Raw genomic sequence first — 19,262 nt, 5'->3', positions numbered from 1 at the left:
CTTTTATATGTGAATTTCTAATCAAAGTGATAAATCTAAAAGATTTAAATAAGAGCTACAGTGGTTGATGACTGGATTGCCGGGTACATGGTGGAAATATGCCAAAGAATAATGTGGATATATAAGGAAAGGATATACAGGGAAGATATGCTGAGAACTTCACAGAGCTGATACTTATGGCATGACTGCCAGTTGGAAACCACTGGTAACTAAGGCCAGAGTAAAACAAAACATACTGGAACAAACTGGTGTGTCCGATAAGTTGCATTCTGCTCTTTTTCCTTTGACTGCTCGGGTTTGAAGAAACTCCAAGGATGGTATGGTATGGACAGTATTTTTGTGGGAATATTATAGCCAGGGGATTCAAAATCACTTTAAACAACCATTAAACAACCTACTTGTCCAAACATTGTCCACAAGATGTAGATGATGAAAAACGTTTAAAAAAAGGAATCCCACTTTCTCAAGGATTAACTCTCACACACACTGCTAAATGGATTTAAGTGTGGTTTCATGACCCAGTAGGATTAAGTTATACACCTTCCAGCATCCCTTATCACCAGCTGAAATGCAGCATTCCACAACCATGGGAAGTTCTGCAATCTAGAGTATGGGGTAGATTCCCATGGTCTTCAAGTTCTCAAAGAACTGGAAGCGATCCCTGTAGAAGAATTGTCCAGTATACTTCAACAGACAGTTAAAAGCATGTGAATTGGTATTCCAGAAAGGATTGTGTATTGAATATTAGGGCAAATACCAGTCCATCTCCTTATTACTTAATAATGTCAAGTACTGCTTGAGAAACTTTGACATACTTTCACATTGGATTAAATTGTATTCTAAAACAATATGTCTGTAATCTTCTCGTTTATTCCTTTTAGTTCAAGTACCCAAAACTGGAGTTTGTGTATCTGCTATTAGTTTAACACATGGCCTCCAGGTTTGTATGTGAACAGAGTAAACGTATTCAACTTTAGATAGCAATTCAAGATTTATTCAGTTTGTTATGATCGCTATATGCGGGTAACTTTTTCTTCACAGGACACAAGAACAATTGCTTGAAATGCAATACAAATCAATATTAGCTGATAGAACCATGGAGCTAGAACTAATGAGAATTTACCTCATGTTTTCAGGGTCAGTCACCCAGACGATGTGGGCTTCCTAGCCTTCAAAGAGTGTTAAGCTGGGATCAAATCAAAAGAACTCACCTGTGCTTGAACATAGAAAAAAGGGGTCAGGTACAATGTCATTCAGCTGATTGCCTAGCAGTGGGTTTTACCTGGAGGGAGCTTTTTTCAGCTGATGTTTGTTTAAGCTGTTTTGCCATGTACCCAGCATATCTGATAGTGGTGCTTTTATGGTGAAGGTCACAGTTTTTTTTTTTTTCTTCAGGTGGTATGCTTGGTTTGTGTTGGGCGACTTACTGCATGTCTTGTTAATGATGTCATGTGTTTTTTTTGTTTTTTTTTAATCAAAGGTTATTTTCCAGTCAGACTAGTACACAAATTGGAGTAAACCATTTCCAGTTTTAGGCTCAGTTATACCTTAAAATGACTCATGCTAGGTTAGCATTGAGGACATGCCAAGCCTTTAGACATTTTTGAAGTTTCAAAGTGAGAGTGTTCAGTGATTGTAGTTATGTAACGGCACAACCTGCTCTCCAGTGATAACAGGAGGCTTATGGGAACCAGGGAGGAATCTCAATAAGACTTAACCCCATGGCATGCCAGATTATGATTTGAAGCCAGGGTCGCTAAGGAGCAAAGCCCATTCGTCCTTGAGTTGCACTCAACCCACAGGGCATGCTACTTCCTGCTAACTCCATGTAAACCAAGTTGCACTGGCAGCAAGGTATCACAGAGCTTGTTTACCAGACTCGATCATGAGTGTTACTGTGCTCTTTAGTAGACACCTGGACCAGCCTGTGAACTATATGTGTGTCAAACAGGTCGAAAGCTCATGCTGGTTTAAACTAATAGAACCTGAATAATTCATAGCTTAACACTGAGCCATTGAAGAAAGAAGAGGAAAGAGTAAAATAAAATTATTATTCAGAAATGAATAATTCAGTATCAAGAAAAGGCAAAATGTGTGCTTTGGGAATTTGATCAATTAGACATGTGATGAATATGAGGGTTTTTCCTGTAAATATGATTTTTATTCTTTCTGTTGAGGAATTTCAGGCAGTTAATTAAATGATTGTTGCTATGATTATGAGGGAATGGTGAAGCAGCTCATTGGAATTCCACCTCTGCTGTACTAAAATCCACAGAATACCTCCAAGGTGAATAAGAATTGAAATGTAGATTAAATGGGTTGAGTAGGTGTGGTTCCCTACTGGTGCCATAAATGCATGTATTTAACCCAAGCGGAAATGGTTGTTACTATGTAACCATACCCTAGCTATAACTATATAACCTACTATACTATTATAACTGTAACGATAACCTAAATCAAACCTCCACAGGTTGTCAATAAACACTCCTGATCTTTTATGCTAAACCATGCCATTGCCTATGTGGTGTCTGATGGTCTATTAGTGCAGTTAATGGTTTATATTTTTTGTTCTACAGTGTAGAGGTGACTAAAGAGTTGGCTGTCACACAGGGGTGGCTAGTTGCTCTAAAATGAAAGGACGAGGTATTAGAACATGAATCTGTTTATTATTAATAATAATAATAATAATAATACTAATGATAATAATAATAATAACGTTCAATTTACTGACGCAGTGTAACAGTCTTTTTAGCATGCCATAGGTCTATGAGAGATTTTATTTGCAATGAGAACAACATTGACCATTGACCAATCTCTAAGTCATCAAAGAGTAATAAATACCTCCAGAGCAGGGGCAGACCATTGCAGGTCATGCTGCATTTCACGCTCAACGTATGGAGGGTAATAGGGGGTTTTCCTTAATAGTCTGACTTGCATGACATTCTCATTTAGATTTCTGAATTTGTCCTTTAAAGGTAAAAATATTTAACAGCTATTACAATACTTAACAATTGTCTTTTGTAGAAATGCACCATTTTTTGGTACATGTGCTAACCTTTTCTATTTGGAGCTGTAATTCCTACTACTGCTGCACATATTAAGAATGACTGGTGGGCTTTTTTCAGCTTTCACTTAAAATGTCCTAATTTCTTTAGCGATCCAGTGGCCTTTAGACCATGACGTCTCATTCTACAGACAATGACCACCCCTGACAGCTTCATTAAATTTGCCTTTAAGGAACCAGGTGCAAATCTTTTCTCATTTAGAATACAGATTTATACTTGCCTAGCATTAATTAAGTGATCTATCCCTTTCAAATTCTTTGTATGGCATGACCCATTTGAGCTTTATGTGGCTCTACTACCACAGATTAGTGAAATCCAAAAGTACCTGATGGGCAATGTTAAATATGCAGTGCTTTGTGTACGTCTAATATAGATCTGATGTTAGAAATATGGACTGTTTAGTGTGATAAAATTGTCTGGTGTTTTGTGTTTAGTAACTACAAATGCACTACAAAGCTGAATGTAAAACCAAGGTCTTAATACGTTTGTATGAATACTTATTTTTGACCGTGATTACTGAATATGAAAATGATCATTTTGTTTTTCAGTGGCACACTTGGCTTTTCCATACGTTTTTTTTTCTCTCCTTAGACAAGTACAGTGTGGAGGAAGAAAATGGAAAGAAACATTATGTTTAGATGTTTAGCCTTTTAACTTGTTACAAAATCTAAAAAAAATGTTAGTTCCTAAAAGCTATACATCATATAATGTAGGTTATTTTTAACTTGTTCCAATTGGTTTTGAAATTGTAATGTCTCTCGTTGCATTAGTATTCCATATTACTTCTCTTTCTTTGTGATATCGCTCTTTTGAGCAGACAAATGTGCCATTTGTTTGTAGTTGATTTTAGTAGCTGTAGAACATAGAAGTGCAGCAAAGGAGAAAATTCAAACATGTAAATTGCAAGTAAGCTCTTCACAGGGAGTGCAAGGTGATTTGGGACAAAGCTCTGCAAGCATCTGGGCTTATGTGTTCTGCGTGCTGAGGCTGCTTTCTGCTCTAAGTGGTCTCGGCACAAGCCAAGGTTTTCACAGATACATTATCCCCCATCTGCCAGTCAGCATTAGACCTCAGTGGGGAATAACTCAATGACACAGGACTGTCTCTAGTATTACTCACTCTGCTGCTGCAGCAATTAGACTCTCTCAGAATATGTAGACATGTATTTATGGCAATTTCCCCCTTAGACCCCTGTGTTTCGTTGTGTATTAAAGTAGTACGAAGAGTTCGTCAGGTCTGTATCTTGCTCATTACCTGTGTGCTTTCAGAGACACTTTGACCCACCTGTGTCTGTCTTGGGCCCACGCATACATGTGCCCTATTGTATGATTTTCTTTCTTTCTTTCTTTCTTTCTGATTTTTTTTCTGTAAACGAGCATTCAGATGAGTACCGATTCAGCCGATTGTGATTATGCATATCTGAAAGTTCCCAGCATTGATTTGAAGTCATTGAGATGCAGTGCAGCCCTGGATCAACGTAATGAACAATTCCTATCTTGTGAAAGCTGTGGTCAGCTCAGTAGGCGGTGCGCACAGATGGGTTTTGCCGGTTATTCTCAATGCATGTTTCATCAAGTACAGAAGAATGCCTTTTTCAGTTTTCAAGTGTTTGTAATCCTACACTCATTCATTGCTCCTCATTTCCTCTCAGCAGGAACTGTTTAATCACGTCTGTCCCTCAGTTCACTTTTCCCATCATTTTGTGATGTTAAATGGTCAATATTAATCTGCTAGCGTACAGTCACTGATTTGTTGCATCTTTGTGTACCGACACGTTCTCAAATATCTTAACAATCTCTTGGATCCTAGTATGAGGTCTGTGTATGCATCCACTGAGGAACCACTTGTCAGCTGAATTTGTTTCTCTCTCTCTCTCTTTTTTTTTAAGACGGCATGCTTCTTTGCCCCTCGATGTCACAGATAACCCTGGCAACTTTATCGCTCCACCGTATCGCAGAAGTTACCCCTGTCGCAAATGGAAGTCTGCATCCTTGGGGTAAATGGAAGGGTTTACTTCTCATTTGCTTGAGATGCTGAATTATGGTGCATGCACTGGTTTCATTTTCATTATTGTCTTGTTTACGTACTCATTGAACATGTCCTCAGATGCAGCTGACTATCTCTAAGTATATCATACTTGCTTACGTTACATTATCTTTACATGTCTTTTTGGTGCTCTGACTGTGTTTATTATGCATGAAGTAGCAGTTCTATAAAATTAGAGGATTGTATCTCACACAATGTGCACCATGCTTGTGTTCTGAACCTGCTGTGGAATTTTGATGAGACCCTTCCCCAATCTTAGCATCTGCTCAAACGGAAAACAAATAGAACACAGTCCGTAGCCAGAAACGTGGAGGACAGAGGGCTCTGTGCTTCTCTTTTGAGTGGAAGACAGACTAATGGTTCTGTCCTCCCCTGTGATGGTACTGAATCTAACTCTGATGAAGACCTTCTGATCTATTGGCATTGGAAGGAGCAATTGTATTAAGCTTACCACTGGGATAAATATGTAGATAAGCCCCCCCCCCTCACCCATGAGAGGAGAGTTTTTCCACTCAGGATGTGTCCTCATAATTGAGCCCCTTTTCAAGACATTCTTAATGGTTTCTTTAAAGGTCTGCTGTGGCCTGTGGTCTGTGCAGTCTTATTCCATGAATCAGAGACTCTCTCGCTCTCTCTCTATCTCTCTCTCTCTCACTTCCTCTATTCACTGCTTCTTGGCATTTCTGCTCTGTGCTGCATTACAGTCATGTACAACCTTGAAAGCTGCTCCACAAATCAGCTGAGCTGAGATGAAAACGACTGAGCGCAGAGCAGCGGGACACAGGCTTCAAACAGTAATAGAGGGATTTCAAAGCCTTGTCTCAATGGTAACGTGGCCAATGGATCGAGCTTGTTCCCATGAGCAAGCTTCTCCGCTGGTCCAAATTCACTCAAATTGTTATACTGTTACCTGGGGAAGGATTTTATTCTAGAACTGGGACCTGAAAAAACTTAAAATATGTAAATTGTTGATTCTACTGATCAAAACCTTTGGATTACACAAGTATGAGGTGGTTCTCTGAAGCAGTAGTAATTACAGTGTGGCCTCACACTGCTCAGTCTATTAACCATAATTGATCCTGGCAGCTGGCAACACTGTAGCTTTGAAAACAAGAACATATAGGGATGGGTGTTCACTTAAAGCACTAGATAGGGTGTGGTTCAGGCTAAATGGTAAAAGATATGTGTTGGAGACACATAGAGGAGAGAACCAGTGAAGCTAAACACAATTTACACTGAGAACTTAAGGAAACTTTTGGCCGCTTAAGTGAAGTTATGAAAGACCTTTGGCTGCCGTCACCAAACTATTTCCACATTACAATTTTGGAAATTCATATTTAAAGAACAATCTATATTAATGAAATATGAGTTGGGGGTTCATCCTATTGTATTTGTTAAACAACCTGTGTGTTTTATTCTGGCATTTACACTGCTCTTGTAAGTGAGTGAGTGTCGAGGGCTCATGCAGTTGTCCTGGAAACGCACAGTAATTGATAAGATCAAGGTGTCTAATATTGATGAGTTCAAGGGAGATGGTAATTAATGAGGGACACCTCACTAACAGTTAAGTGATAGGTACGCACTTCAGTGTTGTAGTATTTGGTTTCATGCTCTTCCAATCATCTGTGTGAACTCTCCTGCTGGTTTAGTGAACAAAGCAGCAATGAATTTGTTCTTTAAAAAAGGCCACAGTTAATTTCATATAGACAAAAACAAGATATAATTCTGGCTGCTGCTGAATTAAACTGCAAATTGTAACCTGTAAGCTCCAATTAAAGTTTCTTAATTACAGCAGCAGCATATTAGCTTGGCATGTTCCGCTCATAGGCTGTAAAATCAATGAGAGTGATTGGTTATGGAAAAATCTATGCGGATCTAAGGCTGATTATATATAAGTATGCTAAGGTCAAGCTAAAAGACAATGGCAATTGGTTGAAAATGTGGCAAAAAGCATGTGCAAAAAGCCTGCAATTCAATACATAATCAAGAAACCTGCATATAGATCTTAAACATTACAGCCCCACTAACGACACACTGGTAATCATGTTGTCACCATGACATATGGGAATGAAAATAGAAATTAGGGAGTAGGCAACGTATTAGCATTACACAAATTGATAGAAAAATGTGGGGATGGAACTTAATTTATGGACTGGGTACAATTTCTGTTAAGGAATGCATGGAAGAACGACTTTTATTTCCTCCAGTCCGCTGGTAACCCTGCGTGCTGAGCAGTAATGGGCGAGTTAGCCGCCGAGGCATTGGTCTCTTTTTCGGCATTGCCTTTGTGCAGCGAGTGCATTGTGTTCACAAATGGGAGTGGCAGAGCTCATTGTATAGATGTTGAAATGCTAGAGAAGTGTGAAGTCTGAAGTGCATGCATTTATCTCCCCAGACTTTGATGTTGACTGTGCTTTTTGGATATATCTCTCCATTCCCCCTGTGTTTGCCTGACAACTTGCCAAGCCTTATGTTTCCATTCTGTCACACTTTTCTCCCACTCAGCCACTGCACTAGTACACTCGCTTTTATAAAGCAGCACACCTCTAGGGAGTGATCAGCATATTATCACTACATTTACTTCAGATCTCTTTTGTTTTCCTTTTTGTTTTTCGTTTTTTTTTTTTTTGTCTGTGTTGTAGCTCATAATGAAGGCCCATTCTCATTGCAAGTCTTAAAATGCCACTGGAGATTTTCCTCTCTCTTCAGTGATAGTCTTGTGAATAGTGACTGAATAGGATGCGCTGCTGTTTTGTTTATGTAATGTCTCCTCCTGGCTTTGTTTGGAGGATATTTACATCAGCCGTAGTGCATAGTGGTTTACAACTTACAGACTGCAGTAAAGCAGCAGCGTGCACTTACCTACACTGCTGTCTCCGTGCTGAGATGAGAGGGCGCGATATACTTTACTGCATTACCTAGCAATCCTTAAGCGGTGTAATTGTAACATTTTAAATGTTTGGAGAAAATACCCCTGCATGGAAGTGATTGTAAGATTTTACTCAGATAACAGAGGAAAATATGGTGAAATGGCCATGTCATAACAGTTTATAAGTTTTGCACTGGGTTAACTGCATATCATCATCTTTCACTGTCAGAGAGAGAGAGAGAGAGAGAGAGAGAGAGAGGGGAGAGAGAGAAAGAGAGCAGAAGAGTTTGGTTTTGGGGCTCGTCTGCTGAGACCTGGCTGTTGAAGCTGAGTTGCTGTCAAGTGTTGCTGGTCAAGGACACTGCCAGGCTGGAATGGGCCTGTCTCTCAGACCTCCCAGACAGCAGACAGCCCTACATGCCAGGCTGGTCAGGAGCTCAGCATGGTCTCCTGTACCTTATCTTTTTAGCCCGAGGGAACTCTTTGTAAAGGAGCATAATCTCATTTTAAGCCACTTTATAGTCATTTGGATGGGAACGCTTTCTTTTTTATGTGAAATGTTTGTTTACATCTTTGGTGACAACATCAATGAGTTGTGTCATCAGTTCAATGACAGTAATTACCAGCAGCACCATCAAAGCCTTTGTAGCGCGGTGTGGTAAAATGTGTGTGCCTGGTGTAGATGCAGATATATCAGAAAACAATTTATGAATCACATGTGTGGCGTGAATGCACCTCAGTAATTATCATTTATCCATATGGCTAATGAAGTTCCATCATTGTGTGCTTTTACTTTTGATTCTCACAAAGGCAAAAGTCAGTAAGGAATTTTGATTTCCAATAATGAGTTTGTGTATGTTTCGTTCAGCTCTCTCTTTAATGGAGTGCTAACTCCTTGAGTTGGTGCAGGGTATGATGAAGGGGACTGTGAGTGTGGGCTGGCTGAAGGCTGATGATGTGCAGGTGAGCGGGAAAGGCTCGCTAATTCATCACTGTAAAGGCCCGTGTAATAGGACGTGGCAAGCTCCGTGCCTGTCACACCACTGGCCCATTCCCACAGGCAGGTAATTAACTCCCCGTCGTTGCCGAGAGAAGGCATAAGTGACGCAGATGCCCCTGAAAACAACCCCAAAAGAGTGTGTGTGTAAGTGTGTGTGTGTGTGTGTGTGTGTGAGTGTGTGAGAGTGAGGTTATGTTTGTCTGAGGGCAACAGCAGCCCCCAGGAGACAGCTTTGGCATTGCTGCCGAATGCAGATAGAGTGTGTTCTGGATTAGTCAGTTTGACTAACCACCAAATTCAGCAAAATTTATTTGCTACATTTTCACTTTGTCTGTGTTGAACTACAATAGCTATTGATTCCGTCTGTATTATTTATGCAGAACTAGAGATGCTTATACATGCCTTTATTTCATCTCGTATTGACTATTGTGTGCGCTTTTCTCCTCGCTTAGCATGTCTGCCCTTGATTGTCTGCAGGCAATTCAGAATGCTGCTGCAAGACTACTCACTAGGTCAAATAGACTCTTTCACATTACCCCATACTCATGTCTCTTCACTGGCTCCCGGTCTCATATATAGGATCCAGATTAAAATTCTCACTCTTACGGCCAGAGCGTGTCACGGTCAGGCTCCTGCATGTGTGGCTGATCTACTTCACCCTTACTCATCAGCTTGCTCTCTTAGGTCAGATAAGCTAAATTTACTGTCTCTCCCATGCACCCGCCCGAAGACCTGGGGCGACCGAGCTTTTGAGGCCGCGGCACCTAAACTGTGGAATGCTCTGCCCACACCCTTAAGGTCTGCCGATTCTGTGGATTCTTTTAAATGGCAGCTAAGGACATGTCTATTTATACAGGCCTTTCGGTAATCTGTATGCGCCACGTCTGCATTTTATGTATTTATTGTGCGTCTTTATTGCGTGTTGAGTATTTTTTTTTATTGTGTATTGTGTTTTTCAGTTATTTGGTCTTATTCTTTTAAATGTGTGGCTTGGGTGGTCACTTCCTCTTCTATGTTTTTCTCTTTTGTATGTTGTATAATGCTCTTGCAAAGCACTTTGTGACTATGTCTGTGAAAAGCGCTATACAAATAAAGTTTACTTACTTACTTTACTTACTAAGGAATACATTACAAAAAGTCAACATTTGCCATAGAATTGCGTGAGCAGTAGTATGCCTAGTACCTTTTCGCTAATGTTTATTGTGCCCCTCCCTCATAATATCAATTATTTTTTCTGTTTTGGTTTGTGATTTACAGATTATACGCTGTCTGTCGTAATGCATGCATACTTTGTAAGGATTAGTACCGGAATAATGAGATCTCGAGAAATTTTAGTTTGAAAATATTTGGATAAGATACAACATTCATTTCCTCTCTTACCACTGTGTACCACATCACTGTCACAGTTACTCATAGTCATTCTAATTGGCCTGCAACCTTTTTTTTGTTTTTTTAAATGCTCTTCTGCCTGCTTTTAATCATGAAGATTTCACAAAGTGCCCTAAACCCCAAAATTAGCAAACATTTACTACGACAGTCATTCAGTTTTGCCTCTTTTTTAAGGAAGTACTTCACTTTCAGCACAGCAGTCGTATTTTAAACAACACTGTCTGATATGAACACACAATACATTCTCTCTACAGTAGCCCTCTCTGGGTAGTTTTATGACAAACTAGCACTATGATACTAACAGTGTTCACAGGGACTTATTGAGGTTCTCAGTCATCCTGGGAACAGAAACCAGGGTGATGTGTGTAGACCCAGACCTGCACTGTCACTTTCATTTTTGAGCTCTTTGATGGAAGCCCCTTGTCCTTAAATCTGTACACCCAGTGATATATTTCACCCCTAGCCTGAACCACCACAAAGACATGAAATTCAATTTAGCTGTTCTATAGAAAAGTACAATTTACTGGGGACCTCGCGTGCGTACCAGAAATGTAATTCCTCTGCTAGCTTTCAAACATTGCTCTTACAGAAAACACTTTTATGTGCTGACACAGGGGCACCATTTCAAAAGGAGGGTGTTGCTGTCTCATTTTCCTCTGAAGAGTTATGATTTCTGTTGCCAAAAAAAAAAAAAAGTTTTGAAGCGCCCTGTGCATCAAAGCCCTTGGCTTCCAAATCAGCTAAAATATTCATGCAAACTGTCATTGTGAGTTAATTAGTGTTAACATATTGATAAAAGCTAATTAGATGTCAAACAGACGGTGTGTCAGACGTATTGGTCATTATAATGGTCCTCAGAAAGTAAGTCCGTCATCAAAAAGCGCAGAGTAGAGTCGGTGCATTAACTTTTCTGTTTAGCAGGTGATTCACTTTTTGAGGTGATGACTTGAAAGCGAATACAGTGTCCAAAAACAATCAGCTGAGTCTCTTTGTATTCTCTCACTGAAAATACTGTTATCATAAACAAGCACAGAGCTCTCTGTTTTTTTTTTTTTTTCATACTTAAGTAAGTGTGCTCTTTACTCAATGTGATGATCTTTCGCCATTAATGCCTGTGAAATAGGTAACTCTCCATGGTGGAGCAGTTTTAATCTCTGCAGCAGGCACCAGGGAGAGAGGTCTGGAAAGGAAGTAAATAGACTTTCATTTCACCTAAAATGGAAACTGATTTTGCCACCCCCCCCCCACCCATATATCTCACCACGTGTTCTCTAGTTTCTACATGGCTGCTGCCTTTAGTAAGTTATAGGAGGACATTTTCACTTGACGCCGCTGCATACAAGTGACGATATGAATTTGTCAGTCTGCTCTTCATTAGATTTTGCTTGCAGAGGTGGACTGTCTTCTCACAGAAAAACAGCTTTAAATTAAACATATTACTGGCCTATCATGTACGTGAGCCAAATGTATATCGATTGTATGTGCGTTAATGTGCATGTTGAATGCATGTTATGATCTGTGCACATGCAGCAAGATCCATTGTGACCAACAGAAACTTGCTTCACATGTTTCTTCTACAAACATTGGTTATTTGTAGCTTAGATCAGTGGCTTGTCTGCCAGAGTCCATTTCCATATCTGGCATAGCATTTATCTGCTTGCTGAATGTAACTGATGAAAAGCATATACATACGTGAGAAATCCAAGAAAAGTGGAGCTCATCCAAAACAACACTGATCTGGATGTTTGTTTTATTCATTATGTTATTTCTTATTTTATTTTTTTTTAACCGCCGTGAAATACAAATTGTTAATGTTTCTGTGCCTAGAATTGCAAGTACATAATGTTATTTATATTTTTCATATTTTATCCACAAGGCACTGACTTTGCATACTCTCACCACGCAATTTCCTTATGGGAATGTTGATTCCTCTCTTGGCTGTGCTGACATTGCTTTCATCATGTATCACAGTCTGTTCAAATCCAGGTGTTTATTTTCATCCTTGTTTAAATGGCTATGAAATCCAATTTAATCATGAAGGTTTTTTGTTTGTTTGTTTGTTTGTTTTTGTGGTGTGCGTGCGTGCGTGCGTGCGTGTGTGTGTTTGTGGGGGGGGATATGTTCTTCATCATTCTATATCTGCTTTTTGCGTATTATTGTATTATTTACCGCCACTGTGTGATTCTGTTTCATAAATTCCTCTTGTGCAAAGTCCCCAAACTGCCATTACCACAGTCTAGTTTGTAAATCAAAGCCACTAACCATGTTTGTGTCATCATAATGTAGAGTCATTATACTCTCCATTTCAGCATTGGGTTTGGATCAGTTCATAATTGAATTGTAAACACTAGATCCCATTTGGGTGTATGCCGTAGAGTCAGAGACAGGCGGAACAAGCCCGCACAGGGTACCTGTTACCGTGTACCAGAACAACTGCTGTGAAGAGATTCTTCCACGGAGATAGTGAAATATTCATCGGCACCCAACTGCACAGGAGCACATCGCAAATAAATCCCTGCCCTCCCTGTTTGGAGGACAGGAGATGCGTCTCTCTCTCTCTGTGAATCGAACCTTTCATTTTGACTTCCCCGTGCTGTGGTGCTATAAATTGCCGCTGTCATTTGCGATGTTTATTGTCTGTGTCCAGCCTGACCTTTCATGAACTTTCTGGCTGGAGATTAGGTGCTAACGTCCATACTGGCCTGCTCTAGCCCTTTGGCGTTGCCTTAGGGTACAGTCTGACCAAACATGGGCATAGGTGTACACTGATTTAGAAGGATCTCATTTCTTGGAGTATGTCAGCCTTTGAACCGTTCTCTGATGGGGTTCAGTCTATACACATATTCTGACACATATACACGCACACAGACATGCACACACAAACACACACACACACACACACACGTGTGTATATAATTGTATACTCTTATATTCATGTATGAGCAACATGTTTCTTAAATGCCAGCTGTAGCGGTTATGTGGTGTTATTTAGTGTATTGCCTGTAAACTAGATTTATGTAACTGCTCTTAATGCTATTTATGTAACTGCACATGCGTAAGCTTTTTGTATTCCATCTTATGTCATTATGAAGAAGGTGATTGTAAATGGGACGCTGGGTTTTTTGATGATATCTAACCGAAAGCTGAGACCATTACAAATGTTACTTTTTTGTGTTTGGATTTGTTTATCTTCAAGAGATGTGTTTGGTTTAATACACTGAGCGTGGTGGTTATTGATTTTCTTAATGCAGTTTTCTAATGATTCCTCTGTATTAACAGATGAAAGCAGTATGTTTAACAGTGAGTAATGTAGAGATAGGCTGCAGAAACCAGGCAGACTGGTTCTATATGACTCCAGCCTTGCAGTCCCCTTATAGCCATAGGGCATGTGTTGATGTGCACATTATGAGGGCCAAGCAGTGGGTATTTCCTCTGCAAATCTTATTTAGAACCTATGTTTTATAAGACCAGCCAGATGTGAAGGCAGACTGTGTTGTTATTGTTTCTCTGATATTGTTTTTGTTTTTTTTCTGCTTTGAGCTACAAAGGAGTCATTCATCAAACATGATGGTGATTCAGAAATTTGCAACAATCCTGATAGATTGGAGCTGCCAACATAAGGCTGAATATCAGTACAGATACGTATTTTTAACTCACAAATATGTTTGTAAAAATTTCACTTCAGTTTTAGTGTTAGTCTGGATTTAAATGCGAACAGGAAACTGGCAATTTGTATTTGTATTAGTCATTGTCCTCAGCTCAAGATTCAATGTCACAGTATTTAAAATATTCCTACCTGGGGCGAGGATGTATTCAATAACACTGAAACGACCTGCTTGTACCGGCTGAATAGTTTTCTAAAATATCAGTCTCTGATACGTGAACGAAAGAACGAAAGAACAGAGATAAGCTCAGTGCTCTCCTGGGAGCCAGTCTGTTTAGATGCTCTATCTCATATTATTATCACTTCTACCGCAATTAATTGTTGCAAGACTGTGTTTTCATGCTTACAGTTCATTGAATACAGACAACTTAAAGCAGACGTTCGTTTTTCTACAGGAAAACGATGCGATAATTACTCTATAAATAGCACTCATCAATGCAAACACCCCCCACCCGCCCCCCCCCCCACCCTTCACTCCCAAAATGTCAGTCAAATGCCAGGATGAAGCTTATTTGATGTCTCTGTCATGCAAAAATGGTAACTAAATATGTTTGTGTTCGATAGACTAATGACAGGCGCTTGTGTGTTCAGAAGAGCAAACTGGGGAGCACCAGACAGGTGGTGGATGTAAGAGAGATCTTCATTAGAGCCCTTCAAGGGTGATAGTGATACTGATGGAGCTGCTTTTACACAGCGTATGGGGAGGTGAAGGTCAGTGGATATGCCACCTGTTATTGCGGCTGGTTTGCTACTGAAGATGTGTGGCCACACAGAGACACCTGGACTTTTTCTCTATTTCTGTTCTATTCGTGGTGAATACGTGCTGACGATCCTTCAGCTTCCCTCTTTCTCTTTCTCTCCCTCTCTCTCTCTCTCTGTTTCATGTTTCTCTTTGATATTTAGAATGAAAGCAGTACTTGTCTTGCTATGGAAGATTTGCGTTGATTAAAAAGACATCTGTACGCACTCTTGCACATCTTAGAGTGCTTAGTGGCTTAGACCTGAATGTACAGCACAGCACACTGTTCTGGAGCCTTTCTCCCTCGCTCTGTTTCATCTTACTCGATCCTCTTTGATTCAAACTTGAATCTTGGCACCACAGACCTTCTTAATGAAGGTTTAGCTTTGTTGTTATAATTGACGCACCGTGGATAATGCAATTCTGACTATGTTTCTTTCTGATTTTTTTTTTTTTTTTTTTAAGCAGAAAGTGTATTAGAGAAGAAACAGCATGAGCAAGTCTCTTCCTCCATACTGCTGCATACTAGGGTGGGAGTAAAGCTCCAGCCACCTCTAATGACAAGGGCGTGTGTTATTCTGTGAAGGCCTGTTATTTTCTGACACCAGAGCAATTTAACACATCACAGCACATTGTGGATTAAAGCAAACCAGCCTTTCTGAGGAAGCATAGAAAACATGACATAAGTCCACTTTTCCTGCTTAATGGTCTTTTCTTAGAAGAGTGACCCTCAGACGTGCAAGGACTTTTTGTGTTTGCAGAAACTGTCCTTGGGTTTGATTTTGGTGAGCTTATCAGGGAAGTAGTTGCAGGTCAGCTTGAAATCCTTCTCCTTTCTTTCTTTCTTTCTTTCTTTCTTTCTTTCTTTCTTTCTTTCTTTCTTTCTTTCTTTCTTCTCCCTCTCTCTCTCTCTTTTTTTCTCTCTCTCTTTTTTTCTCTCTCTCTCTCTTTCTCTCTTTCTCTCTCTCTCTCTCTGCATACTTCTATAGCTTCCTCTGTTTGTCAGATTACACTACTCAGTCAGGGACATAAAGCCAGCATATTGGCCAGCTAGAGGGATCTGTAATTATCAAGTGTGCCTTTATGGTTCCACTGCTCGCTGGGTGACCCTACACAAACCCGTAGAGCGATCCATTCTCTCAGCATTGGAACTGTGGTCACTCTCCTCATTACAATCCAAATTGTAATGGACTTGCTTTTACTGTGCCATTATGGAATTGATTACGTTTATACAGAACTTGTAAGCATACCAGCCCTGGAGGTTTTAACTGTGCCGGACTCTCACTCCAGGTATCACTACATGTCTTCAGAATGCTCTGGAGTCGAGCCGGATTCGATATTTTTTTTGTACGACAGCTGCTGTTGGGTTTGGAAACATCCGTGGATGTCATTTCAGCAAGAGGCTGGTGCTGTGGCGCAGGGGGGCGGATGCCTCCGCCCAGTGGATTCAGCCTCAGCCTTACGATGGTTTGACAGCATGGATGACTTGGCCTTACGCCTCTGGGACACACTTTGACGAGAAGCAGTACTGTCAGATTAGCTTCACAGGGCACCACATGGTGCACTATGTACTGCTATTGTCACATTAGTCATCAGTATCACACGGCCAGTTGTTTTTGCTGCTGTTGAAAGTTATGGCCCATTCTTACGGGTGTAACTAAAGTGATTAGATTGTAATTATGGGTTTAATTGTACAGCTTTGAGTAGAAATTGGTGACGCGTTGCATTCCGTCTGCTTATTTAAAAGCATGGCACATTACCCAACAATGGACACTTGGTGATTTTCCAGGGAGGGGAGAACAACTGTGTTGTATGTTTTGGCTGCAGGCTGATATTTCTGTAATTGGTGTTTAGCAGCTGTAGTGTCTTTATATTTTTATGCTTTAGTGCTGAGAAGTCTTTAGTTCCTTTTCTCAGTTGGCACTCAGTAGAAATATTTTTTTAACTGACATTAGAAAAAGCCCCTGATGCAGCGACTATCTCCTTGGATGATTAAGAGGTGGGAGTTAATCTTGCTGTGCGTGCGTGTGTGTGTGTGTATGGGTGTGTGTGTGTGTGTGTGTGGGTGTGCGTCCTCTGTGCTGGTAGGATGGAGTGTTGCTATAATTGATAGATTGATAGTTTATCCTCTGGGGTGTCACTGCAAAGTCTCATCCTCATTCATGAAGGAAGACTCCTACCCCATCATGATGGTGATCTAGCCTGTCCATTCCCCCTTCATTAACTAATTCAAACCAAGCTAATTGTAATTCACTAATTCAAACCAAGCCTACGCACAGGTATATTTCAGATCCTGGAACACTGGTTATCTTCTGACATATACTTTAGCCTTTCATGTCTGCCCAAACCACGTGAGAGGAGCCCGAAGTGAGCCAGTTCCATCTGGCGTTTTATTGTGGAATAGATGTTTATTATGAAATGTAATGGGAAGCTTGCACAGCTGACCTCAGAGTTTATTACAGCTTTACTGTTGTGCTCTTATTAGTACTCTGGGTGCTGTGTTTTGTTTTGGGGTTTTTTTTCTAGATTCTGTTCTTTCTAGATTCTGAATACATTTTACCTGACTGGCCCTGATGGATGACCTTGGTCTAACTCTGTGACGTTTTTATCACAGAAAACAAACCATACAGAATATTCAGTTCATTCTGATTAGAGGGTTTAGACTGCCTGGATGAATGTTACTTCAGCCTGAAAAATCCTTCTCAGTATTTGAGTTGGATTATGCAATAGCTGAGCGGAAGTCTGAATGGCTTTGGAATGGCACAGTGTTTCCATGATGGTGGGTGGGGGTGGGGGTGGGGTGGGGGGTCACAGCCTAGCACTGATTATGTTTTAGTAATGCTGTCATACGCAGAAGTTCTGTTTCACTGGCTGTGTTCACATCTCACTGGACAGTTATTGTGTGACTTTGGGAAAATCAGGCACTGTTCATGGAACTGTAACATCACGAGTCATCCTATCTTCAGCTTAGGCAATGTTTAAAGTTAAATTTAAAAATGATAAATTGCTGTCATTTCACACAAGAGATGCTTTACTGCCAAGGCCGTTGGGAGAACAATTTCTCAATTCTTCCAAAAAAAAAAAAAAAAAAATTAGACCTAAAGTTTACTTTAAGTTTACATCCTATGAGCAACTGTGGACATTTTTATGAATGATTTGCAGATAATCATACTAAAAAAAAAATCATCATCATCAAGAGTGGCTGTGTTTCAGTGCTGTGTTTAATATTGGTGTTAGAAGATGTTTTCAACTCAAAATGACAGATATATTACCAACAAAGTAACACGAGTTTTACAAGATCTGAATTATTGTTTCTTAACACGCTGTTGCCACATTATTTAAGCTGTGTTTGTATTGCATTGATGGCCAATAAAACCAAGATATCAACTCATATGTTTCATCTGAGGATATCATTATGCAGTAAGTCTAACATAGAATAACTTCTGAGCATTTTTCTGTAAGCCCTTTCAACACATGCAGCACAGTTGGTTGTTTGCATATGCTATAATGCACAAAATAAACACGGTGCGTAATAAGGATAATTACAATTTTGTAAGTATGACTTATGTATGCACTTACAACACGGCACACCGATTTACGATGACTACAGATTCCCCTGACAAACATTACGATGTGTTACGAGGGCACCATAAAGAAAGGCAATGGAGCCTTCGTAATATCTTTCGAAAAATGTTTTATAAAAAGTATTTATGCATGCAGCACTCATAGGAAGTGTTACTGAGGAAAAAAAAAAAAAGTTTCATTTATACTGCTTTATATTTTTGAATTTATCTCTGAACCTCCGATTTGAAGGCTTGAAGTGGTCTCATTTTGCCATATCTAATTTTGCCAATTACATTGCCCTACTCATTTCAAACTCATTCTTCTCTTCAGGCGCATGATGAGGTGTGTCTGATGTTCAGAAATGAAACTTTATTCAATCAGCTAATTGCTCGAAGGCTTGAAGAAATGGATTTAAATTCCTGCGAAGTCGGGAGGGGTGGAGGGGCTGTGTAAAGTGTGACGTTACTATTATTATGATTTTTGATAATTGCCTTAGCTTGGGATGCTGTTGAATTGAATCATACAGTAAGTGCAATTATTCCACATTAGGGTCCTTGTCTGAATGTTTTGTAGCAGTTTCTTTTTGCCAGACGAAGTGCGCACAGAGTGGCATTGAAACTCTAATATCAGTTATACAATAAGCCTACATCCAACCTCACCCCCCCCCCCCCCCCACCCTATCACTTCCTGCATTTCTGGGCTCTCTTTCATTTACTTTGAAAAACTATTAAAGATTTTATCTCAGTGCTGTGGTATCCAAGGCATATTTTATCAGCTTCACGATAGTTCTGACATAGGAATACTCTGGCAGAACAGGGAATCTGTCACAGAATGAAAATTTGCAGCTTACATGTTACTACGTTTTTTTTTGTTTTGTTTTTTTTTTCCTTTTCACATAAGGCAAGAAGAAGTTGCACCAGGAGGAA

The 19,262-nt window shown here is 40.0% G+C and overlaps 1 protein-coding gene across 2 annotated transcripts in view; it reads left to right on the top strand.

Moving 5' to 3' along the window:
- Nucleotides 1–19,262, top strand: part of iqsec1b (IQ motif and Sec7 domain ArfGEF 1b) — a 131,000-nt gene that overhangs the window by 36,035 nt on the left and 75,703 nt on the right. For both annotated transcript variants that reach the window (XM_030777266.1, XM_030777268.1), the window contains exon 2: nt 4,954–5,061. In XM_030777266.1, the coding sequence (XP_030633126.1) occupies nt 4,954–5,061 (108 nt within the window). The remainder of the gene's footprint in view (nt 1–4,953; nt 5,062–19,262) is intronic.

This window comes from Chanos chanos, chromosome 6, assembly GCF_902362185.1.
Source record: "Chanos chanos chromosome 6, fChaCha1.1, whole genome shotgun sequence".
Lineage (NCBI taxonomy): Eukaryota > Metazoa > Chordata > Actinopteri > Gonorynchiformes > Chanidae > Chanos > Chanos chanos.
The sequence above is the reverse complement of the archived record's forward strand: the minus strand, read 5'-3'. Positions and strand labels throughout refer to the sequence as shown.